Here is a 25,510-nt window from a genome sequence, read left to right as displayed (position 1 = left end):
AGGGCCTTTGGCTCTCCTGCTTGTTCTAAGTTACAATGACTGTTACACCATTGTTACAATAACTAATTGAGAATCCCCATCTGGGTACCATGAAGCTGATGGTTATTACATCGAAAAACAAACAAATCTCCAAAATAGAGTGGAAGATTTGACCTGAGACACAACTGGAGGAGGGAATGATATCTCCAGAATTAACTGGAAAGCCCCACCTGCCCAAAAACCAGGTAAGGGGATGCTGGGAGTTGTGGTTCTTAGGAATATAACAAAGCCTCATGGGAAAGTACAGTGGCCTATGGATTTGCCTTTTATACCCCTGCAACTGTCCATCTGTATGGTGGTGGACTTCCCTTTTCCACATCTGATAGCCAGATCAATCAGTTCTGCTGTCTGGGCTGACATACCTGGCTTGGACCCAAAATGTTCATGCTAAGGTAACTACTGTAGCTCCCATGGACCTGGGCTCACCTTTCCTCTCATGGCACTCAGGGGTGAGTACCTGAGGGTCTCTTCAGGCCAGAGGATAGCAGAATGGATGGCAGTGGGTTTCTCAGACTGGATCAGGAAGAGGGCCTGGTACCAGGTCATGCAGTCATTAGACAGCTGGCATTTTGGTGTTTCCAAACACCAAAGAGTTGGATCTTAACCATGTAGTGACTGTAAGATCTCAATCCAGAGTTAACTTGTTTGCTTTTTGTCATTAGACAAGCGGTAGCTACCTCAGCCCTTAGACAGGTGGGCTATCATGTGGCTATAGGGACCAATCAGGTCAGGTACCTCACAGGGCATTTCCATAGCTCCAAAGGCTGGGTTAAAACACCTTTTGTAATGTTTCTTTGTCTCGGGAACAAACAGATAACAAGTTTTTGATACATCTGGATGTGTAGGTACTAGAGGCCAAGTCAGAGCTGTTTTTGAAACCTGAACTGTGTTTTATTTCATCTCAGTATAGATTAGGCAGTCAGTGTCCTGTAAATGCTATAGTCAAATGTTATTTAATAACTCTATTAGTTATTAATATGAACCTGTGCATGTAGAAGGTGTGCACATGCGGGCACACACACACTCACTCACTCACAAAAATGATTACAAGCATTTATTGCCACAGAGGGCTCACTCTAAAGTCATGCAGTGCCTTGCATGAGTTCAATCTTCTCACTCAAAATGTCAGGAGCGCACATTGTGAGGTAAAGTCAGTGGTTTGATGGTGGTGCTGGCCCTTTGGGAATCTCTCCCCATTCCTGGGGAAGTAACTTGACTGATTTCATTTATTTTCAAGTAAAGTATTACTTTCAATTTTACTTTTCTTTTTAGGTTTTTTTTTAAATTTTTGTTGTTGTTTTGTTTTGAGACAGGGTTTCTCTGTATAGCTCTGGCAGACCTTGAATTTACTCTGAAGAGTGAGTCTCTGGAAGGGTTTGTAGCAGGTTTGAATCCAGGAAGACAGGGAGGAAGGAGTGTTTGAGGAACCCTTCCATCCTGTGTTGATAGTGGTGGAGGGAACCCTGAAGTCTAGGCCCTGGTCAGTTCTTTGCTTTGTCACTTTGTGGGCGCTGGAACAGCGAGATGATACCTTCATCATGCAGACGCTTCCAGACAGTTCTCTCTAACTTAAAGTCATGGTTTATGTAAAAGATGAGCCGTTTCCATGATCTGTCATAGTAGTGGTCAGAGAAGCGCTCATGGCCCTCAGTGATGAAGCCATAGGCGCTCACCTGCAGAAAATGGAGGAGGAGCTGGGACCAGAGGGGCTGCCTTGTGGGGGTGGGGCAGTCTGTCCATTTATCCTGGTCCTGGCCCTAGGGCTCTGGATGCAGGTCACATGGCTGTACATGCTCACTCCCACGCCTGTCAGAGGTTGGCAGCCTCACCTTGTCACAGAGATGAAGGGCTGTAAGCAGCAGGAGTGCTCCAGTGGTGGGGCGGTATATTCTCCAGTGGGCAGTGTCCAGGGTCTTTGACCTCAGAAACCTGTTCAAAATACCCAGGTTCCCAACTGTCAGGAGCCAGCAAAGGAGGAGAGGCCCACGGACCCTCTGTGAGCTTCCTACCCTTACCTGTTCTTCATGTAACGGAGAAAGTCTGGGTGCAGCAGCAAGTATCTATCCAAGTCCAAGGCATCCCGGAAGGCTTCCTGGGGTCGATGCCTGTGGCCAGAGATGGATCACTCAGGCCCTGTTCTCTTACCTGGCGCATTGGAGGCCAAGTCATGGTCATGCTGTGAGGTGTGACCACTACCCCATCCCCAGGTGGCACAGAGGCAGTCCCCCTGACTAACCCTTTTAAAGTCAGTCACTCACTGCTCAGTCTGGCCGGGGTTTCAGGGACAGGAGGAGGGAAGTGGGTACCTGAACCAGGAAAGTTTGGTGTTTGCCATGGTCTGATTCAAAAACATAGCTTCCAGCCACTCATAGTCTCGGGTGCCTTCCAGGAAGTGTAGATATCGGACATCCTGAAGACCAAGGACAGCAAGTGGTCCAGGAGAACTGCCTTGAGGAGCCTGGGCTGAGGGTGGCTCTCCTCTGCCTCGAGACTGTCCCCTGGCTCTCCCATGGCCTGAATGGCTATTGTCACTGCTCTTGCCCACATGTGAACAGGGCTTGTGATGAGCCAGGTTCCATCCACACACAAGGCACTCATACCTCTTCCCTGATCAGGGACTGTGAAGCCACGCCCAAATGCACTCATTGGTCTCTCATGTCCAGGGGCTGTATGGCCACACCCATTCCTCTTTCTCACCTTCCCCAGAGGCACATGCTGGAAACCTCGACTACCCAAACCGAGGATAGACTGGACCAGGGAGAAGGCAGTGAAGCCATAGAAGGATGTGCGGGTCCCCACATCCTGTTCATATCCTTTGATAACGGCTCCACTCAGTCTGTATAGAAAGATCAAAGCAGATGATGTGAATGGAGGAGAGACATTTTTGTGGAGGCATCTGACAAGATGAAGCAGGGCAGCAGGTGTTGTAGACACAGTCCATTTTCTAGATAAGATAGGGGACATGTCTTAGGGTTTTATAATTGTGAAAAGACAGTGTGACCACTGTCAAACCTTATAAAGGAAAACATTTAATTGTTGCTGGCTTACACTGTGAGAGGTTTAGTCCATCACCATCATGGCAGAGAATATGGTGGATCACAGGCAGGCATGCTATTGGAGGTGCTGAGACTGCTACATCTTGATCCACTGGCAGCAGAAGGAGACCATGTGCCACACTGGACAGAGCTTGAGCATAGACCTCCAAGCCTACCCCTACAGTGACAGACTTCCTCCAACAAGGCCACACCTCCTAACCGGGCCACTGCCCATGGGCCAAGCGTTCACCTGGATGGGTCTATGAGAGCCAGTCCTATTCAAACCCCCACAGGACACTCATCAGGTCTCCCATGATAGCCCGTATCTACAGAGAACCGAGGGAGAACATACCTGAAAACATAGTCATGACTGTCTATCTCTTGGCCCATACGTGAATCATTCAGGATGCCCCCATTGCCCACTACAGCACAGGTGATGCACGTGAAGTACCCGGTGGGGAGGCTTGCCAGGAGGAGCTGCTGCTGGGGAACCGGAGGGAAGCGGGTCACCACCTTCTGTACCACTGGAACAGACCAAGGCTCCATTCAGAGCCCAGAAAGGAGGCCAACCCAAGACAGGAAGCCAGCCACACTCTGCCCTGAAGTAAGGACTCACGGGACTGATTGAGCTCCATGAAGCCAAATGGTGGTGCAAAGTGTTCTAGTCGGTTCCACTCGCTCTGGGTGAAGCGTCCAGAGTCCAGGAACAGAGTGATGTTGGGCAGAAAGATATTCTGTAGCCATGGTGACTTGGAGGCCTTGATCTTCACAGAGTCTGGGCAGGTCTATGTGCAGGAAGACATGTAAAGTTGAAGCAATGGGGTGGCCCAGGAAACCATCAGCCAGGGGCTGGGTGAGCTCCATTACACACAGGCTGGGCTGGGGAGTGCAGTTTGCAAGTTCCTGTGTGGAGAGCTTTTGGGGCTGCTTGACAGGAATCTGACATTGGCCAAGGACAAGGAAATGGGCTTTAGCAGGAATCTGACATTGGGCCATGACAAGGAAGTAAGTTCAGGCAGGAATTTAATTTTAGGCTAAAACAGGGAAATAATTTCAGTCAGGAATCAAAGTCTAAGGCTAGAACAAAGAAGTAGGCCTCAGGCATGAATATGACTGGGGGCTAGGACAGGAAAGGAGGCTCAGATATTTTTTATCATCCTGTGAGCCCTTAGACACAGTGATCAAGAGAGAGTGGTCATGGGAGTGATCACGGGACTTTGTTTATTGCCTTGTTTGTTCCTTGACTATTTGCAGCTATTGTATTGCTGGTTCCTCAACCTCGAACTGACCTAAATACTTGCATGTAATTAAAATGGCTTAAAAGAAAATTGGGAAAAAATAAACCCGCCTACCCTTCAGCCTCAGAACTGGCTGGGTCATACTGTAACATTGTCTAGTCATCTCTTATCCTTTAATCCTCACTGCTGCACTGGAGAGCCTGTAGACTGACTGAGCTGCCTTGGTCATTCCTGTCCTCTCTGGACACCAGAGTCTGACTTTCTATCTCTCCATGTCTGGATCCACCTTGGCCGTAGAAAACAGGTGCCCTCAGCTCCTAAGCAGATACACTTGGCAATTCTGACAGCCACATGTGCATGCTCTGTTTGATTGGGACATGGCACTGTCCTGTGTGTATACACAAGTAGGTTTTCAGTATCTCCATCAAAGCAGGGCTGAGAAGCATTGGGGAGGGGACATGGGGATGAGTGCTTGCAGCTTTTCTCAAGCCTAGAGGATAGTGAAGGTTCCTGAGTTGGCTTTCCAGGATGGCAGTGTTCCTGGGAGCAGGGCAGCTGGGCACTATGTTGTGTCTTCTTGTCTGCTACTCCCATGACTATAGAATCAGGAATCAAGTACTGGACCCCAAATCTGGGCACACTCCCTTCCCACAGAATGTTGTCCACCCCAGGCCTCCTTCAAGGATTCCCAGACAAATCCCTTCCAGCCTCACCTTTCTGAGTTGTCCAGATCTTGATTCTGGACCTGTCTTCTCCTCCCTAACTTTGGCAGTTATAAGAAGGAAGGATGGGCCAATAGCAAGTGTCAGGCCAAGTACAGGAAGGGTCAAGGTTATGACTGAAAGCTGAGCACAGGAGGAAAGGGCCGCTTGGGTTGGTGGTTCAGTGCAGAATCATGGCGAAGGTCCAGACTCACCGTCTGTAGGCTGCCCACATCCAAGCTATAGTCCTCCTCAAAATCCCACCGAGGCTCAGACTTGAAGTTGGAGGCCTTCAGCACTTGGCGTTTCTGTGTGGTGGGGTGTGGGGAAGAGGCAGGGGATGAGGTAGCCTGAACCACTTTCTTCTTGGCTGGGACAGATCCTGTGGCCATTGGTGTCTTCCTTGTTGACAGTGCTGCTGTAGCTCTCCATAGGTTGTCCAGACATCTTGGAACAGATGTCTTTGCAGCAGGCTCTGCCTTGCTCTGAGGATTCTCTGGCACTGGCCTCATGGGCTCCAACTTCTGCTTCTCCTCCCCCTGTCCTCGGGCTGCCTGTCTCTTCTGTTTCTTCAGGTCCACCTCCTTAGTCCTGACAGAGGTTGTCTCCTTGTTGTGAACTCTGGGTGGCAGTGTCATGATGGGTCCTTGAGGTTCGGCTTTTTGTGGAATCTCCTGCTGACTTGATTCATTGTTCTGTATAAACTGGTACCTGGACAGAGAACACTTGATGAAGGCTGGATGTTACGTAAGGGGCCACAAACATCACTAGCAGGCTGAGGAGATGGCTCAGTGAGTAGGAGTGTTGACTCTGCAAGGATGAGCACCGGGGTTTGAATCCTCAGCTTCCAGTTAAAAAACAAAACAATGCCCCACAAATACAGGCACGCACGTGTCTGCTAGCCCACGCTTTCCTGCTTTATCCTCCACGTTATTTCATGAGACAGAGTTTCTCACTGAACCTGATGCTCACTGACTTGGGTAGAGAGGTTGGCCAACCAAACCCCACAGGTCTTCTGCCTCTGAATATCAGGATTACAGGCTCATGCCTGTTGGTGCTAAGACTGAAACTCAGGTCCTCACGTTTGTGCACCAATAACTTTACCATCTGCATATGTCTTACATAGAAACATAATCAATCTAAGAAGTCCCATAGTTCTTGGGCTCTGGTCTGCTTTGTACCCCATGAATCTCACGTTCCTGAGTGGATCCTGGCTTGTTGCCTCCTTAGACTGCAGTATCCCTCCTTGCTGATGTGGCCTCTGGACATCACAGAAATCCTCCTGTCACCGTGATCTTCTGGCGTGCCCCTTACTTGCTGAAACTATTCCCCTTTCTTCTGTAACAACCATCCAGCTTAACCTCATTACTAATAACAACTGCAAACTAATAAACACACAAGTCTCTCAGACTCCAGCTATATGTCTTGCTCTCTCTGTCAGACTCTGTATCTCTTGAGAGCTCATCAGAAAGAGTGGAGTAAAACTGGCACCCAGGGCCCCAATCCCTGTGTTCTGCAGGCCCTAGGTTGAGCAGGACCAGTATTGACCTTTATGGATCTCATATCCACCATTGTTGAAAAGTTATGCAAACATCCGTCTTATCCAGTTGTAAAGATCGAAGTCACCCACAGAATGACTCCAGTTCTAAATTGATGTGTCATAAAAGAGGGCGTGGCCACCTTCACAATAAGCCTCATAAAGAAAGTTAAACCTTCTACAGCTGCCTTTCAGCATTTTAAAGTTTATTAAATCATCTCTGTGCGTGTCAGTGTAGATGTATGTGTGTGTACATAGGCACATTGAGTGCCTATGCACTTGTGTGCATGTGGTCATGTGAGTGCATGTGCTTATATGTGTTTCATGTGGTCATGTGTGTGCATGCACTCGTGTGTATGTGCTCATATGTGTGCATGACCAGAGATTGGCCCCGGGAGTCTTTTTTAAAAACCTTTTTTTTTTTTTTTTTTCGATTAGCCATGTTTGGTAATGCTCAATAAACAAGATGCCCACACAATTGGAAGTGTTACCCAATTAACTAACCTAGATATAAGTTGTTACCCAGGACTACTCTTGGTACATGTGTGGTCATCCATGGCTCCTACACCTCTGCCTCTCCCTTTTTTTTTTTTTTTTTTTTTTTTTTAAGATTTTATTTTATGTATATGAGTGCACTGTAGCTGTCTTCAGACACACCAGAAGAGGGCATCAGATCTTATTGCAGATGGTTGTGAGCCACCATGTGGTTGCTGGGAATTGAACTCAGAACCTCTGGAAGAGCAGTCAGTGCTTTTAACCACTGAGCCATCTCTCCAGTCCTAGAAGCCTTCTTCTTTACTTTTTGAGACAGAGTCTATCATGGGCTTGGAGCTTACTCAGTAAGCTTGGCTGGCCATTCATCCTCAAGGATCTACCTGTCTGCCTCTCCAGCACTGGGATTGTGAGCTCTCCCCACCATGCCTGGATTTTACATGAGTGCTGGAATCAAACTCACATCCTCATGCTTGTGTGCCAAGTACTTGACTGACTGAGCCATCTCCCCAGTCCCTCCAAAGCTTAACCTTCCTTTTTGAGTCAGGGTTCTAAGTGGTGATGGCTGACTTCAGACTCAAGATCCACCAACCACAGTGCTTGACGTCATGGCCTGCTCCAGTCCACTTGTCATTGCTATCTGGTTTTTACTGGTTTTTATTGCTTCTCTTCTCCTGTCCCTGCAGCAGCACAGTGACCCCTCCAAGTGTAAAACCTGTGGTCTCCTTTGTGCCCGCCCTTCCTCCCACCACTCTTTTACAATATCTCTTGAAGTTCACTTCTTTCCTGTCCCGGATCCTCCCTGGACTTCAGTGGCTGAAGCTTCCTCCTTCAGCACTTTCTGCCAGAGTTAACTACTTAGGCAATCTCTCCACCCCCTGCCCTTGATTATCTCACTGGATGGTCTACATCCTCACCTTCTTGAAGCTGCCTTTCTGCCCTAAAAGTCCTTTGCTACCATATTCTGGCTCCACCTTTCTCCTGGGCAAGCAGGGAAGCCCTCCACTGTGGCATGCGACTTCCCCATTGAGGGAGGCTCATGGATTGTCCCTGTCAGGGTGTTCTCTATAGACTCCTCCTTCCCTGCAGGCCATTTACTGGTCACTCAGCCAACTGCATATCATCTTTGAAACTTTCCACAGATCCTTCTAGACTCTCTCTCTTCCAGAGACCCCTCTCCATGGCAATTGTTCCCTCTGTCAATCAGTTGGAAGTAAATTATATGCAATGTATTAAACATACTTCATGTTACAGTCACTTCAGCTGATTAAAACTCATTCCAGTTTTGAGTGGTAGTGCATGCCTCTAATCCCAGCACTTGGGAGGCTAAGGCAGAAGGATCGATGGGTCTGAGGCTCTCCTGGGTTACATACTGAGACACTGTGTGTCTGCCTATGTTCAGTCTACCATCTGTCTATCTATCTACTTATCTATCTATCTATCTATCTATCTATCTATCTATCTACAAATCTATTCATCTATAAACATAACTATCTACAAAACTATAAATCTATCAGCCTATATGTAAATTTGTCAACCTATGTATCTATAAATCTATCTATATATCTATCAAACTATCTTTAAAACAATGTAACAACCTATTTATCTATAAATATATCTATGTTTTTATCAACCTAACTATAAATCTCTCTATCTATTTATCCATCCACCCATCCATCCATGCATCTATCTCTCCCTCCACACATCTATCTATCTATCTATCTATCTATCTATCTATCTATCTATCTATCTATCTATCCATCCGTCCTTCTATCCACTCCCTTCTTTTTTTTCCAGTGCTGGAATCAAACCCAGGGCCTCATAGATGCTGGACAAGGTCTCTACCACTGAGCCACACCTCCTCCCCAGCCCTTTCTCCTTCTCCAAGACTTTCTTCAGGTTATATACTTCACAACCTGCTTGCTCTGAGGTTAAGTCACCTTGTGGGATGTCCCAGCTCTTGCTGACATGGCCTCAACAATCAAAATCTGAGGTTTTCCTGGGGAAAGCCTGCCACTCTGTAGAACCCCTGAGTCCTTTTCAGGATCCTGTCCCGCACTGCTCTGACAACATCATTGTCCACAGACACATATCTGAGAGTGTGTGTTCCACTCCTTGACTCCTGGTGAAAAAGGAGCTCCTGTCCCACAGCTGCCTAGGCCATGAAGACCCGGGACAGAACAGCACAGTTCTGTGTTCTTCCCATGTGTTACACAATGGACAGCTGCATTGACATTCAGCCTTCAGAAGAATCTAGACAGCAATGGGCACCAAGCTGTTAACTCAGAGGCATGTGGCATTGACTGTGTGTGGGGACCTGGAGTGATTTTCATGGAGGCCACTCCTACTTGAAGCTTCTTTTTATCATCCCTGGAGTCCTCAAACCTCCTCCCACATCCCCATTTTGTTCCAGGGATGCCCTGACACTGTGACAGCCATTCTCATCTGAAATGCACACTTGAAACTCATCTCTAAAGTGACATAGACCGACAGACAGACAGTCAAGATGGCTGGGCGTAGGTCTATAAACCTGTAATCCTGTTACTTGGTAAGCAGAGGCTAGCAGATCTCTGTGAGTCTGAGGCTAGCCTGATCTGCATAGCAAATTCCAGGACAGACAGGGATACACAGAAAGACTTTGTCTCAGAGTCTCAACAGACACAAACACATCTCCTTACTGTAAGAAGGAACCAAACTGAAGATGTTTTGAAGAAAACCTTCATTTTTAGTGGGGTTCAAATGATGTTTTAGTCCCAAGACCTCCCTGGATAACTGACATCATGTTTGCAGAAAGACTCATGTAAATGGGTAATGTACATCCTGGTTGGCAAGTTGAGACATGAATGCTTGGCAGGTGGTCCTGCCAGAGTTGAATAACCCAACCAATGGGAACAGGATAAGTGAAACACAAAGTCATGTTCCAAAGGAAGTCCCCATCCCTCAATCCTGATTGGTGGGAAAACATGGCACAGATGATTGTAGTTTTGGAGCTTAAAAAGTTTGTACCATTCTGGCAGGGGGTCACAGCTCAGCTCCTGCGTCTCTTCTGCATCCCTGACCACAGTAGTGGTCTGAGCACAATACAGTCTTGCCATCTGCTTAAATACTTACTAAAATAGCCTTCAAATACAAAGGTTACACTGGGGGTAACTTCCCTTGTGCTGTAAATACACAGTCAGCCCCTGAGTCTGCACTGTTGTCCCTGACTGGTCAGTTTTTGCTGCCTAATTTAAGTAAAGATCTTACTTTGCTGGACTTCTGTGCATGCTTGGGTTGATTTAGATGATCAGACCCTAACAATATCACAAGCAACAATAAATACCTTCTAAATGAACCAAAGGACTGAGACATTAGCAGGAGACATAGAGGAAGTTGTGCATATTTAGGGGGAGTGTTGAACCAACTTTCCTCCCAAGTCACAATGTAATGAGCATAAAGAAAAGGCACAGAAGTTGACCTTCTGATCCTCCTGCCTCTGCCGCCCAAGTGCTGAGATGTGCCATCATCCTAGTTTGATATCAGGAATCAGACTTTTTCATGCTGTGCAAGCACTCCACCTACTTGGCCTTTGGTTAAGACCAACTTCTCTGAACTTTTTCCCCATCTTGTTAGAGAATGAATGTATTGTTTTCAAATGTAAAGAGAAAAAAAAAAAAAAAAAAAAGCTTTTTCAAGACAGGGTTTCTCTGTGTAGTCCTGGCTCTCCTGGAACTTACTTTGTAGACCAGGCTGGCCTCGAACTCAAAAATCCGCCTGCCTCTGCCTCCCAAGTGCTGGGATTAAAGGCGTGCACCACCACTGCCCAGCTAACAAAAAGCTTTTTCCCTGTGTCTGCTTCCCTGCTGGAGATGTGCTAAATGGTCCAGAAGTTCTTGTGGAGCACTCACGTGGGGGCACAGATCCAGAGGCTTCCCTTCATCCCCACTGGTGGACAATCTTGATTTTTGTGACTCACTTTTCAGGGTGTGAAGGCCTCTGAGACATGGGAAGCCCACAGCCAGGTCTGTGCTCTGGGTCTTGGGGAGTCCTGTAAGAGCCAGCACTTCCTCTGCCCTAGTACTCACCAGCCCCTGGGGGTAACTTCCCTTGTGCTGTGTCTGCCTGCCCTCTGCAGACTCAGTCCATGAGATCTCAGCTCCTGCCTGCTTCCTATCCCACCAACTCTGCTTGCCTTTTTGTACAAGCCTCCTGGTATCCCTGGCACCTTGGTCAACACCACCAGCTCCTTTCAGGTTCTTTATGAGACTCCTGACCTTAACACCCATGGAACCCATAGGTGGCTCGCAGTTTCCCAGGCCTCCCCTCAGGTGCCTTTTCTGGGAGTCACAGGATTGGCATCTTCTTACCTGGAATCCTTTGTGCTTGGCTCCTTAACAACGGAGAGCAGAATACAGATCAGTGTCAGCACAGCCAGAAACAGGAAAACTTGCCTCTGAGAAAGTCCTCTGCCGCAGTTCTTCATGGTGGATGCTGGTCCCTGAAAGCACGTATGATCAGAGCAAGCCTCTGGAAGCAGCAGATCTTGTTCAGGTGAGTGGGAGGGAGCCCTGCCCTTTAGCTGACACTGAGCTGCTCTGAAGAGCACAGGACATAAGTGGCGGGTGGAGCAGTGTTTTAAGCTGACATGTTGGAAGGAAGAGAAACTCCTATTCAAACAAGTTTTGTTTTGATTTTTGTCTCTGAAGCCAAATTCTGGAAACTATGTGAGACCATGTGTCTGTCATAAACAGCCTCGATTTTACCTGATCATTTCCTCTCAGACTCATCCATAAGTAGGAGAAGCAGCGGCATCCCGCACACTCAGGTGCTCATTGGAGAACCCCTGCACTGTCATTTTGGGTGTTAGCCTCTCTGAGGTTGTGACTGGAATCTCACCAGGAAGCAGCATGGCTGAGACTTGCTCTCATCCAGGGACCATCAAAGGCTTTACAAAAGGTTCCTATTGAGGGCTGAGGAGAAGACTCCATGGGTGAGAACTCAGGCTGCTTTTGCAGAGGATTCAGGTTCAGTTCCCAGCACCCACAAGGTAGCCCACAACCATCTATAACTCCATCTCCCGGGGATCTGCTGTCATCTTCTGACCTCTGTACATTCATGCACATTTGTGCACAGACACACACACACACACCATGTGCATATGTGTATATATGTGTGTGTTTCTGTACACATTATACATATATATGCATATTTAAAGGTGCTTATGGAACCTGCCCCCAAAGGTTCTATAAACAATTCTCACCCCCATGTCACAGTGGAGAAAAAAGCCTCTGTGTACCATGTGGCTCAAGCCTGCAGAGCACAGTGCTGGCAAGGGTCCAGATTGATTGGTCCAGAGATAGCCTTCTCAGCCTCTGCCCAGAATGCTCCAAGAAATCATTCATTCTATTTGAGTTTAAAGAAGAGAGAAAAGAATTGTGAGGTCTGGGGTGACGCCTCAGTGTGTGAGATACTCACTGGGGTGACGCCTCAGTGGATGAAACACTTCCTGCACAGCCACAAGGACCTGAGTTCAGGAGTCCCAGTCCCCATTCCAAGCCAGTCATGGTAGCACATGACTGCACACCCAGTGATTCTGTAGCAAGATGGGAAGTGGAGACAGAAGATTCCAAGGACCTCGTAGGCCAGCTAAACTGGTGTACACCAGAAGTGGCCCTGCTTTAGACAAGGTGGAAGATGTAACCCAATCCTGGAGATGGTATTCTGCACACACACGCACACACACACACACGCACACACACACACACACACACACACACACGCATGTGCACACACACAAGCATAACTTTTGGGTAAAACAATATGTCCTAAAGCAATAAAATCAGATTTTCAGAAAACAGAAGTATTATGGATTGTTGGTTCAAGGGTCTTGCTTCTGGGACGCTGTACAGTACAAGCACTCGAGATTCCAAAGGTGTTACTTGAAGGTAGGGCTCTGACAGTGAAGGCCTGGGTTCATTGCTCATATCTCATTGCTTTTGTTTCTGCCCCGAAAGCCCTTGGCCTTTGTCCATAGCACGCACCAGTGTGTGACTAAGCCACTGTCCTGGGGTGAGAGAGCACGAGCAGGTGCCTAAGAAGCTGGGCTTGCAGGACAAGAATAGGTTTAAATCTCATAGTGTATACTGCAGCTCCTAGCACCAGAACAAGGGAACCCATCCCTTTCAAGGTAGTGTGTGTGTGTGTGTGTGTGTGTGTGTGTGTGTTCTGTGTCTGTCTCACTGTCTCTCTGTCTTCTGTCTCTGTGCAACCCTAGAAGCACTTTCTGAATAGGCTCATGCCTACTTGTTACTCTTGCAGCTGAGGTGATGCCCAGTTGGGAAAGTGTTCTGCAAGGGTGAAGACCTAATTTGTTCAAGCCTCAAAAGCCACATGAAATAAAACAGGGGCCAGGGGTCGGGGGAAGCACCAGGAGCAGGAATGCTGGCTCAGCAGTCCTTGCTGTTCAACCTTGGTGATCCCCAAAACCCATGCACAGGTGGAAGGAGAGAGCCAACTCCCCAGGGTTGTCCTCTGACACGAGTGCCTCAGCCCCAATAATAATAAAGTCACATTAAACTTTAAAAGCAGGGCATGGTGGTACATGCTTATAATTCTAGCAATGGGTAGTCAGAGACAGGCCGGTCTCTGGGGTCACTGACCGGCATGGGCTACTTGGTGGTGGGAGACCAAAACAGGACAATGCACCTTGCAGGGTAAGGGTTCTGTTTGCAGTTAAGACAGTTCAAAAGAAGTTCCCATTTGTTCTAGGTTAAGCCCTTGCAAGTTACAGGTTCTATTTCTTATTAAGAAGATCCCATTCATTAACTCTGATACAACCTGTTTGCAACCACATGTTGTATACAGTTATCCTTTTTTCTTGGATCTAACAATGTGTAATAGCCAACTCTCCCCTGTGAACACCTTATCTCTCTTATAAAAGGGACTGCAAAAGAACAGCAGGTGCTGCTTTCACAAATGCCAACTCAGGTGAGACAGCCGGCTGGCCAGTCTCAGGCGCACTGCAAAATACAGCTTGCTGTAATTGGACAATCTTGGATTTGGTCCTTACAGTTCTCAGGTTTAACAGTGGGTATCCAGCCAGAGAGAGTTCCTGTTTCAACAAAAGGGGATGGCTCACGGAAATGACAACCAAAGTTATCTTTAGTCTCCACCTGCATGTGCTCACACTTGCCACACACACACACACACACACACACACACACACACACGAGAACATGCATGTACACACAGGAACATGCATGCACACACATAGAAGTTGTATGTGGGTTTTTTTGGTGATCAGAGTGCCAAGGTGTTAGAATATGCCATGTCGATGGACACAGGTGGTGCTGTCACCTAGAGATGACATGTCCGGTTGTTGGGTCCAAGAGCTGGCTGTAAAGATGCTTTTAGCTGTCCAGGGATGCACCTGATGCTAACACAAGGAATGCCACAAAGTCACACACGCAAGAGATTTATTGGGGTGGTGGTGGTATGCAAAAGGCTAACTCTGAGCAGGGATAGAAAGAGGGCAGGCTGTGAACATGTAGGTTTTATAACAGGTACAGCGCATGTGCATAGGAATTGTAGGGTGATGGGTCTCATGACTGCTCCACCACGGGGCTCAGCAGCTCGGGGAGGCAGGACAGGGGAAGTTTGACAGAGCTGTCGCTGGGGTGGGGCAGGTGTTGGAACGTAGGGCAGCCCCGGAACACCACTCCTGGGGTGGGGAAGCACAGTCTGAGGCGCAGGACAGCCGGAGTTGGTTCGTGGGTCCCCAGGCCTGTGATAAGGCCCGGGCCCTTGGTTCTCGGGCTCTCAAACACCCAGGCACCGCTCAACAGTTAATAACTGGCTCACAACAGTCTGTAACTTCAATTCCAAGGGATCCAATGCCCTCTTCTGACCACTGAGAGTACCAGGCATGTATGTGTTGCATACAGGCAAACACATAAAGTAATTTAAAAACGTGTGTCACATTTATAGTTGTAAGACATAAAAATCTGGTAATACTTCATTCTGCTCCAGACAGAACTAGGAACTGGAAACAGCCAGGTCAAGAGAGGTGAGCAGAAACTCAAATTAATTCAGAATTCAGAAGCAAAACGATTATACAAGTTGGGGCAAAACTTGTTTTTCCAAAGAAAAAGGAAATCGGAGAGGGGAGAATCATTGTTTGTCTCTATCCACTACCTACTGTTTTGATGGTAAAATCCCTTGAAGGGGTAGCAAGGTAAAACCAGCCAATCGGGAGGGCTATCCTCTAGCAGCCTGCTTCTCCACAGCTTTCTAGAGTTAGCAAGCCTTGGACTCCCTCTGAGCTTGGAATGTGTATATGTGAGTGTGTGAGTGTGTGTGTATAGTGTGCGTGTGTGAGTGTGTGTGAAAGAGTATGCATGTGTAGTGTGTGGTCGTATGTGTGTGACAGTAAGAGAAAGTTACAAAAGTTAGAAAGATTAGGAGAAAAGTCATTGAGAGATTTAGTAGAGGTTGCGGAGAAAGTGTTCCATAATAGAAAAACTAAAGGTAAAAAAAGATAAAATAAAAGATTAAAACAGGAAAGATATTAAACAGGGACCTGGCCAAGGTCCTGCCCAGACCCAAAAGAGAAAAGGCAGCAGTTCTAGAACATCGCAGAAGGGAGGGAGCCCAGAGAAGGCCATCGGCTAGCCCCTGGAGAAGGTCAGGGGCTAGCCTTAGGTAAGAATCAATGTGCCTACTGTAAAGAGGAAGGGCATTGGGCCAAAGAATGCCCACGGGAAAAGCCCACAAACAAGACTGTGGTCACCGAGGAAGAAGATGACTGAGGAAGTCGGGGCGCAGAACCCCTCCCCAAGCCCAGGGTAACCCTTAGAGTAGGGGGAAAGCCCTTAGACTTCCTGGTAGACACAGGAGCTCAACACTCAGTGCTTGTGAAGGCTGAAGGACCGTTGTCTAGTAAAAAATCCTGGGTCCAAGGGGCCACTGGCACCAAACAATATTCATGGACTACTCGAAGGACAGTGGATTTGGGAATGAGAAGGGTGACCCATTTATTCATTGTCATTCCTGAATGCCCCTACCTCTTACTGGGGAGAGACTTGCTAGCCAAGATGAGCGCTCAGATTCATTTTAATCCTGGGGAAATCCAGTTTACGGATCAGAACGGTAACCTGATCCAAGTGCTAACGCTTGACCTAGCCTCTGAGACTGAATGTAGACCATACGAGCCAACCCCTGAACTGGATCTGGAGGTTTGGCTGGAAAAGTTTCCCCTGGCGTGGACAGAAAGAGGTGTCGGGCAGCTTTGCTTATACCTGAAGGCCTGAAATCAGCTATAGGCCTAAAGTCAGCCTGCTAACACAAAGTCTCGGGTCTCTGTGAAAAGACCTTGAAACAGATGGCTAGAAGCTATTGTAAACAAGCAGCTTTGGTGGAAAGCTGCCAGGTCTCAGTCATAAACCTTGTAGATAAGTAACCTTGACGGATAATACCAACTTAGATAGGGACAAGTGAATCATAGGTGGAGTCAGAGTGACCTGCTGATACTCTGTTCTGGAAGATATCTGTACTCCCCTAAAACACTTACGCTCCTGCATCATCCCCTTCCCCTACATCCTGCCTTTTTGTGTATATAACCCTGTGTGAAAAAGTAAAAATTTCGATTTGATCAGCCTATAGACAGATCGCCTTTCTTTGCATCTTTGCCTGTATTCCCCACCCCCCACCCCCGCTCTCTTTCAGGTGAACTCCCCGGATCCCTGTTTAATGTCCTGCTGGACAGGACAAACAGGAGGTATGGGACTGGCAAAACATCGACTCCCCATGTTTGTGGAACTCAAACTGGGTGCAGACCCCGTAAGAGTCAGCCAACACCCCATGTCACAGGAGGCACGGAAGGGGATTACTCCACAGATCCAGAAATTACTAGCTTTGGGAGTTCTCAGGCCATGCCAGTCAGCCTGGAACACCCCATTGTTGCCCATGAAAAAAACAAAGTCAAATGACTACTGTCCTGTTCAGAACCTGTGGAAAGTTAACTTCAGAGTGATGGATATACACCCCACAGTGCCTATTCCTTACACTCTATTAAGCTCTCTGCCCCCAGACCGGAGATGGTATTCTGTCCTAGACCTGAAAGATGCTTTCTTCAGCTTGCCTCTGGCCCCCAAAAGCCAAAAGTACTTTGCCTTCGAATGGCACGATTCTGAGAGAGGCATTAATGGACAACTCACGTGGACCATCTGCCTCAAGGCTACAAAAATTCCCCCACTATCTTTGATGAAGCTCTGCATGAAGGCTTGGGTGAGTACAGAGTTAATAACCCAGATATAACCCTGGTACAGTGTCAGGAGCCAACTCCTAGCAGAAAGCAGCTATCATTTTTGCAGCCATCACGAGCCATATACCCTGACAAGAGACTTGTTTTTCAACAGCCTACAACAGCTGAGCACACTCTGATAATCATCTTGTTTATCCCACATAGCTTGTTTTGCTGTTTAGTGCCCCCAGCTGCAAGGAGAACATGGTACCCACGCCTACAAGGCACATGGCAAAGCATTATAAATACCCAGGATTTCCTTTTAGTAAATGAGACTAGAGACTTGATCAGACCCTCTGTCTTGTCTCCATTCTTCACGTCTGTTCCCTTCCATCCCCACTCTCTCTCTTGCTAGACCCTGACCCTCAGACCAGAGCAGCAGCTTGGGCCGGGACACAGTAGCCCCCAAGCCGGGCAGTGTAGGCCTCAACAGTATAGTACGTTGATGACCTTCTTATTGCAGCAGAAACAAGAGGGGTGCCAGGAAGGGACCCAGAATCTCCTACAGGCTCTGGGGGGACATGGGGTATCAGGCATCTGCCAGGAAAGCCCAGCTTTGTAAGACTGAGGTCACCTAACTCGGCTGTATCCTGAAGGAAGGCCAACAGTGGCTGTCCGAGGCAAGAAAAGAGATGGTTCTCAACATCCTCCACCCCCCACCCCCACCCAGAGCTCACGACAGGTAAGAGAATTTCTGGGGTCCGCAGTCTTTTGCAGACTATGGATTCTAGGCTTCGCTGAAATAGCCAAACCTTTATATGAAGCCACCAGAGAAACCAAGGACTTTGTTTGAACTCAAGACCATCAGAGGGCTTTTGAGAAAATAAAACAGACTCTGCTGTCAGCTCCTGCTTTGGGGTTTCCTGATATCACCAAGCCATTTCACTTCTATGTTGAAGAATGGAAGGGAATAGCCAAAGGGGTCCTGACTCAAACTTTGGGGCCATGGAAACGGCCTGTGGCTTACCTGTCAAAGAAATTGGACCCCTTGGCAGCGGGACGGCCACCTTGCTTGCACATTATTGCAGCCACAGCGTTACGGGTCAAAGATGCAGACAAACTGACTTTAGGACAAAATTTAGCTGTGACTACCCGCCATGCAATCGAGGGAGTACTCAAACAGCCTCCTGACCGATGGCTCAGTAATGCCCGCATGACACATTACCAGACTTTATTAATTAACCCCGGCCCAGTTACTTTCTAGCCACCTACTTCCTGAAATCCTGTGACCCTCCCCTATCTAACCCTGATCTGGATCACTCACTGCAGTGACATTCTGGCCCAAGTACACAGCACTGGACCTGATTTAAAGGACTCCCCTTTGCCAGGGGCAGAGCGGACTTGGTTCACGGATGGAAGCAGTTTCATTGAGTGGGTCAGAGGAGAGCAGGAGCAGCAGCAACCACGGAAACAGAGGTAATTTGGGCTCAGTCTCTTCCCCCGGGCACCTCAGCTCAAAGAGCTGAACTGATAGCGCTGTCCCAGGCCCTTACCATGGGAAAAGGGCTGGCTGTCAAAATCTACACGGACAGCTGGTACTCACTTGCCACAGCTCACGCGCACGGAGCCATATACCAAGAGAGAGGGCTCCTGACTGCAGAAGGAAAGACCATCAAAAATAAAGATGAGATCCTACAATTACTTGAAGCCCCCTGGCTACCGAAGAGAGTGGCGATCATACACTGTCCAGGCCATCAAAAGGGGACAACTGAGGTGGCTAGAGGCAACAACCTGGCTGATAAAGCTGCCCGAGAGGTGGCATTAGAGGAAACAGCTACTTCGGTGTTGGCTGTGACCCTACCAGAACTGCCCAGTCCCAACCTGCCAGAACGCCCAGCCTATACGGAAGAAGAGATCAAATGGGCCAAAAATCAGCCCATGAGCCAGTGTTCAGATGGCTGGTGGCAAACAGCTGAAGGTTAAGCTAATATTACCCACTTCAGTGGCAAGGTCTATCCTCAGGGAAATCCACAGAGTCACTCACATGGGAGTGAGACAAATGACTGACACAGTGAGACAGTCAAAGGTGACTTTCAGAGACATGCAGGATGTCATCCAGGGCATAGTGTCAAGCTGCAAAGCTTGTCAATTAACCAACTCCCACAACACTGCTAAACATCCAGCCTCTCAGCTGCGAGGTAGGAGACTGGGGACCTACTGGGAAGTTGATTTTACAGAGACCAAGCCAGGGAAATATGGCTACAAGTACCTACTAGGGTTCGTGGACACCTTCTCTGGATAGACAGAAGCATTCCCAATGAAAACTGAAACTGCAAAGATGGTGGCTAAGAAGTTGCTGGAGGAGATCCTGCCCTGGTATGGATTCCCTCATATGACAGGGTCAGACAATGGGCCAGCATTTGTGTCCAAGGTAAGCTGAGATGTAGCAAGATTTATTGGGGCAGATTGGAAATTACATTGTGCATATAGACCCCAAAGTTCAGGACAGGTAGAGAGAATGAACCGAACTCTAAAGGAGACCTTGACCAAATTAGCCCTGGAAACTGGTGGAAACTGGTGGAAACTGGGTCGCTCTCCTTCCCTTCGCCTTGAACCAGGTAAGGAACTCCCCTTACCAGATGGGGTTAACACCTTTTGAAATCATGTATGGTACTCCCTCTCCCATCATACCTAGCCTCCCGCCGGCAGCTATTGAAGAACAAGAAGATGATGAGTCAATAACTAAAGTCAGAACAACACAGTGGGTCCATGAGCAGGTTTGGCCTAAACTGCGTGCCCTCTATGAAACAGGCCCGGTCCCAGAATTGCACCAGTTCTAACCTGGAGACTGGGTCTACATAAAGAGGTTTTGCAGTGACATGCTGGAACCCAGGTGGAAGGGACCTTACATCATCTTGCTGACCATGCTGCCAACTGCTGTTAAAGTGGACAGGATTTCTGCTTGGATACACTGCACTCACGTGAAACCAGCAAGTCCCCTCTCCCCAGAGGAGGGCCACCGTTATAGCTGTGATGGAGAGTTCAAAGGAGCACCAATCCCTTCAAGTTAAAATCAACCTGGTCTTAGGCTTGCTGTTTATGCTGTGTGCATTGCTGATTCCAGCCTGCGTCTCCATTCCGAGGCCAGAAACCCGCACCAGCCCTTTGACCTGACTTGGACAATTGAAAATCCTGAAACTGGTTATCGGGCTCAGGTGGCTCACACACACACACACACACACACACACACACACACACACACACACACACAAACCCTCGGAACCCCCTGGTTCCCAGACTTGATATTCGATGTGTGCCGGCTCGCCAATAATTTGTGGCCTGATACCCAGAAAACTTTTCCACATTCGTATCCTCCATGTAGGTGGAGGACATTTTATATATGCCCTGGGAAGAGAAAGACTTACTTTCAGGGGCCCAGAACAGTTTTTCTGTGCCTCCTGGGGGTGTGAAACATCAGTTATGGGAATTAAGACATGGAAAGTGTCCAGGGAGGATGTAATCACAGTCACACAGCAAGGGGATGACTCCAAAGTTTTGTTAAGATTTACAGACAAGCCGGGCAGTGGTGGCGCACGCCTTTAATCCCAGCACTTGGGAGGCAGAGGCAGGTGGATTTCTGAGTTTGAGGCCAGCCTGGTCTACAGAGTGAGTTCCAGGACAGCCAGGGATACACAGAGAAACCCTGTCTCGAAAAACCAAAAAAAAAAAAAAAAAAAAAATTTACAGACAAAGGAAAACAAGCAAAAGAGGAGTGGGAAGCTGGGAGATCCTGGGGACTCTGGCTCCATGTTGTTGGGGGAGTCAGTCCAGGGCTCCTTTTTACAGTCAGACTCCTGATTAAGCCAGTTATAAACCCCTTGCTGGTAGCTGTAGGGCCAAATTAAATTTTGACAAACCCTAAAAACTTACAAAAGAGCCCTACCCTGAAAAAGCCAGCGCCTACATCAGCCCTCAGACCAGCAGGCACTGCTTCCCCAATCCACCCCCCAACCCCCACGCAGGGATCTCCAGTCCCAGAATTTTTCCTAAACCACACAGAGCCAGCAGATCCCCTCTGGTCAGTGATGCTAACAACCTTCCAAATTCTAAATGTCTCTCAGCCAGAACTAACCACTTCTCGTTGGCTATGTTATAATGCCAGACCCCCCCCCCTTTTATGAAGACATTGGATTAATATCCCAGTATGATGAGTCTGAAAAAGACACTGGCTGCAGATGGTCCCAGGAAAGACCAGCCTGCAGACAATATCAGGACAAGGCTCATGCCTGGGGAAAGTTCCCCCATCACACCAGCATCTCTGTAACAGAAAGATACCCGCTGTTCATTCCAAATGGGTTATCCCCCACCCCTACCCCCAAACAAGCATGGTGGGCTTGTTTTGAATGTGTTCCTTTTTTTTTTTTTTTTTTTTTTTTTTGTTTTTCGAGACAGGGTTTCTCCGTGTAGCCCTGGCTGTCCTGGAACTCACTCTGTAGACCAGGCTGGCCTTGAACTCAGAAATCCGCCTGCCTGTGTCTCCCAAGTGCTGGGATTAAAGATGTGCGCCTCCACCGCCCGGCTGGATGAATGAGTTCTGGGATGGCCTGCTCTTCTTCTTTTTCAGACCAGAGCCCCGCCCACAAAATAGTGGCATCCACATTCAGGATGGGTCTTCTGAACTCAGTCACTTGGTGTAAATTTATTATAATCTCAAGAAGAAAAAAAAAGTAAAAGGAAAGGAAACACAGAGTCAAGAAACAGAGTCAAGGGGAAAAAAAGATTTATTTTATGTGTATGAATGATGTTTTGTTTCGAGTCTGTCTGGGCACCATGTGCATGTTTGGGACCCTTGAAGGTCATAAAAGAGTGTCAGATCCCCTGGAACTAAATTAGGGCCAGTTGTGAGCAGCCTGGTAGGTGCTGGGAATCAAACCCTGGTTCTTTTGCTAGAACAAGTGCTCTTAACTACGCAGCCCTATCCTTAGCCCCATAAGTAAAATCTCAAAAAACAAAACAAACAGACAAACACATAGCGATGCACACATGCCCTTAATCCCAAGACTTGAGAGGTAGAGGCGGGAGATCTCTGTAATTTTCAGGCCAGCCTGGTCTACTTTGGGAGTTCCAGGCCTGCCAAGATTACACAGAGACACTCTGTCTTAAAAACAAAACAAACAAACAAACAAACAAAATTAAATAAAAATACTAAACAAGAAACCCTTAAAAGCTAAGCTTTCTGCTTATGAGTTGATTCCATATTTATTAAGAGAAAGATACACCTCAGGTTTCTAAAAGGGTGCTATAAATTGGTGGAAATATACAGCAGGAAATATACAGGGCCTCCAAGGCAACACAGGAGGGGCATCTTTCCGAGCCCAAGCACAGAAAGATACTTCATCCCCTGTTCCCAACATCACAACGAGGCCTGTGGGATAATAGCATGGCTCCATCTACCCACAAGAGGTAGAGGTTGAGATCACTCAGGAGTCAGTCCTGGCCCCATCTGGTCCAGATCTCCATCATAACAGAGACAGGTTGGAAGAGAACACTGGAATCACAAAGTCGCACAGTGGACAAGGTTCAGTGATGACAACTGCTTTGCCAGAGAGGTTCTCAGAGCTAGCCGGAGAGTTCATTTAATTCCCTGACGGCAGTTCCCAGGGGTGCTATAGACAGACAACCTGGTCCTTCCTTATCAAGACTTGTAGACTAGAGACAGGGAGAGAATCAACCATATAGCTCATGCTTTGGGCTTAGAAGCAAGATGAAGAGCCAGGCGAGAGCTTCCTCATAGTTGAGGAAGGCCTGTGCAGAGGATACCGGGTGGAGAAGGAGGCAGCACTGGGTAGAAGCTAGGTGAAGCATAAGGAATCAGGACTGTCAGGAACATGCTTCCTGCTTTGGAGATTAACAAGAAGCCAGTGTGTCTGACCAAGACAGATGTGGGAAGGACCTTGTAATTAAAATCTTCCCCTGAGCCAGAAAACCTCTCCACAGTGGAGGAAGAAAAAGAACATTAATTTGCTGAGTGAACTCGCATGTGCACTCTGAGAGAGGACAAAGATGGAGGGAAGTCTTGCTCTTCCAGAGAAGGCAGAGTTCGTCCCATACATGCTCTTGAAGTGGGGGGCCAGGCCCTTTCCTGACCAGGATGGCCTCTAGAAGGGTGTGGTGTGGTGGCTTGTGCCTAGAATCCTAGCACTCTGGAGTCAGTGATGAAAGGTCAGAATAAGTTCATTCCTGTTTTCTGTAAAACTTGCATCTGACCATTTTCTGACATCTGCTATGTTCCACACCCTATATACTTTGACCTCCATCTTGATATTATGTTCTACCAAGTATTTTGAAATGTTCTACCAAGTTTCTACATAACCAAAAACCCTTGGAAACTCCCTAACGTTGCAAATTTTGGGGCCTGTGTAAGTCCCAGATTTTCCTATGTTCAATGTCATTTTCTCAAACCTTGCTTTAGGGAGATACTCCTGTCTGACAGAAAATAAAGCTTGCTTAACTTGACCAAAGAATTTGAGTAATGGTCTGTGGTGATTTGAATATGCTTAACCCAGGAAGTGACACTATAGGAAGATATGGCCTTGTTGAAGGAGGTGTGTCACTGTGGGGTGGCCTTTGAGACCCTCCTCCTAGCTGCCTGGAAGATAGTAGTCTTCCCCTGTTTGCCTTTGAAGCAAGATGTAGAACTCTCAGCTCATTTCTCCAGTGACATACCTGCCTGGACATTGTCATGCTTCCTGCCTTGATGATAATGGTCTGAACCTCTAAACCTGTAAGCCAACCGCAATTAAATGTTGTCCTTTATATGAACTGCCTTGGTCATGGTGTCACTTCACAGCAATGGAAACCCTAACTAAGACATGGTCTTTACTCTGTTTAGTGGAATTGACAAGAAACAGGAGGAGGTTCAAGATAAGGGGTCTGGAGAGATGGCTCAGCCACTAAGAACACTTGTTGCTCTCAGACGGGACCTGAGCTAGGTTCCCCAAGCCTACAGTTATCTGCAACTCCATTGCCAAGAGATCTGGTGCTGTCTTCTCAACTGTGGCACAAGGCACAGGCATGCACTGTACATAGACATACAGATTGGGGGATGGCGGGGACCTCATACACAAGATATATACTTCTGTATCAGTCAGGGTTCTCTAGAGTCACGGAACTTATGGGCAGTCTCTATATAGTGAGGGGATTTGTTGATAATTCACAGTCTGTAGTTCAACTCCCCAACAATGGTCAGCAGCAGCTGTGAATGGAAGTCTGAGAATCTAGCAGTTGCTCAGTTCCACAAGGTAAGCAGATGAAGAATAATCTTCCTTCTTCCAATGTGCTTATGTAGGTCTTCAGCAGAAGGTGTGGCCCAGATTAAAGGTGTGTACCACCGTGTCTGGATCTGGGACTTGCCTTAGTCTCCGGGGATTAAAGGGATGTACTACCCTGCCTGGGCCTGAGCTTTTCACTATGCCTCCAGATCTGGATCACGGCTGAGCCCTCCAATTCTGGATTATAGTTCATTCCAGATACAGTCGAGTTGACAACCAGGAATGGCCACCACAAAGTCTAAATAAAAGATTGTTAAGGATGCTGAGAAATACAGAATAGCAAAGCCAAGGAGTGTGGATGTCTCCTGTGTGCTTGCCATCCGTGGGGCAAGGCACATGCTCTCACAGAAGAGATGACAGCCATGCAGCGCCTTAGTGCTGGCCCTTGGGAATCTCTCCCTACTCCTGGGGAAGTACCACTACTGATTTTATTCATATTAAAATAAAGTACTACTTACTTTTTAATTTTAATTTAATTTAATTCTTTGAGACAGGGTTTCTTGGTGTATCTCTGGCAGATCTGGAACTCACTCCGTAGACCAGGCTGACCTCAAACACACAGAGATCTGCCTGCCTCTGCCTTCGACTCCCAGTTCAATTTTTCAACACTACTTTATGGAGCCCAGGATAGAAATACAGGCTTATAAGTCCAGCACAGACGTAAGAAGAGTTCAGCCTAGCCTGGGCTACATAGTGAGATCCTGTTTCTAGAAAATGGGGAGCAGGGGGAGGTAGTGGAAAGAGGAGGGAAAGGAGAATGAGAAACAGCAGTGTGGACCCTATGGTCTGCGCTCTGTGTGGTGAGGCACCATCCTCCTTTAGAGTGGTCAGCTCTCATGTCAACCTAAGGAGAGGCTGGAAGTCCGACTCCATTGGTAGAATGCTTGCATGTGAGCAGGAGTTTGATCCCCAGTACTC

At 47.7% G+C, this 25,510-nt stretch overlaps 1 protein-coding gene across 1 annotated transcript; it reads right to left on the bottom strand.

The window, feature by feature from the left end:
• Positions 1-924: 924 nt before the first annotated feature.
• On the bottom strand, positions 925-11,514 carry LOC117709828 (alpha-N-acetylgalactosaminide alpha-2,6-sialyltransferase 1-like). The gene is made up of 9 exons (XM_034504213.2): positions 11,389-11,514; positions 5,229-5,724; positions 3,691-3,859; positions 3,427-3,598; positions 2,737-2,875; positions 2,346-2,449; positions 2,055-2,144; positions 1,869-1,968; positions 925-1,712 (listed from the first exon to the last, which is right to left on the bottom strand). The coding sequence occupies exons 1-9, from the start codon at positions 11,502-11,504 to the stop codon at positions 1,521-1,523; spliced, it is 1,578 nt and encodes a 525-aa protein (XP_034360104.1). The 5' UTR covers positions 11,505-11,514; the 3' UTR covers positions 925-1,520.
• Between the last annotated feature and the right edge of the window lie 13,996 nt (positions 11,515-25,510).

This window comes from Arvicanthis niloticus, chromosome 6 (genome assembly GCF_011762505.2).
Source record: "Arvicanthis niloticus isolate mArvNil1 chromosome 6, mArvNil1.pat.X, whole genome shotgun sequence".
Lineage (NCBI taxonomy): Eukaryota > Metazoa > Chordata > Mammalia > Rodentia > Muridae > Arvicanthis > Arvicanthis niloticus.
This window is presented reverse-complemented; position numbering and strand designations above follow the sequence as displayed.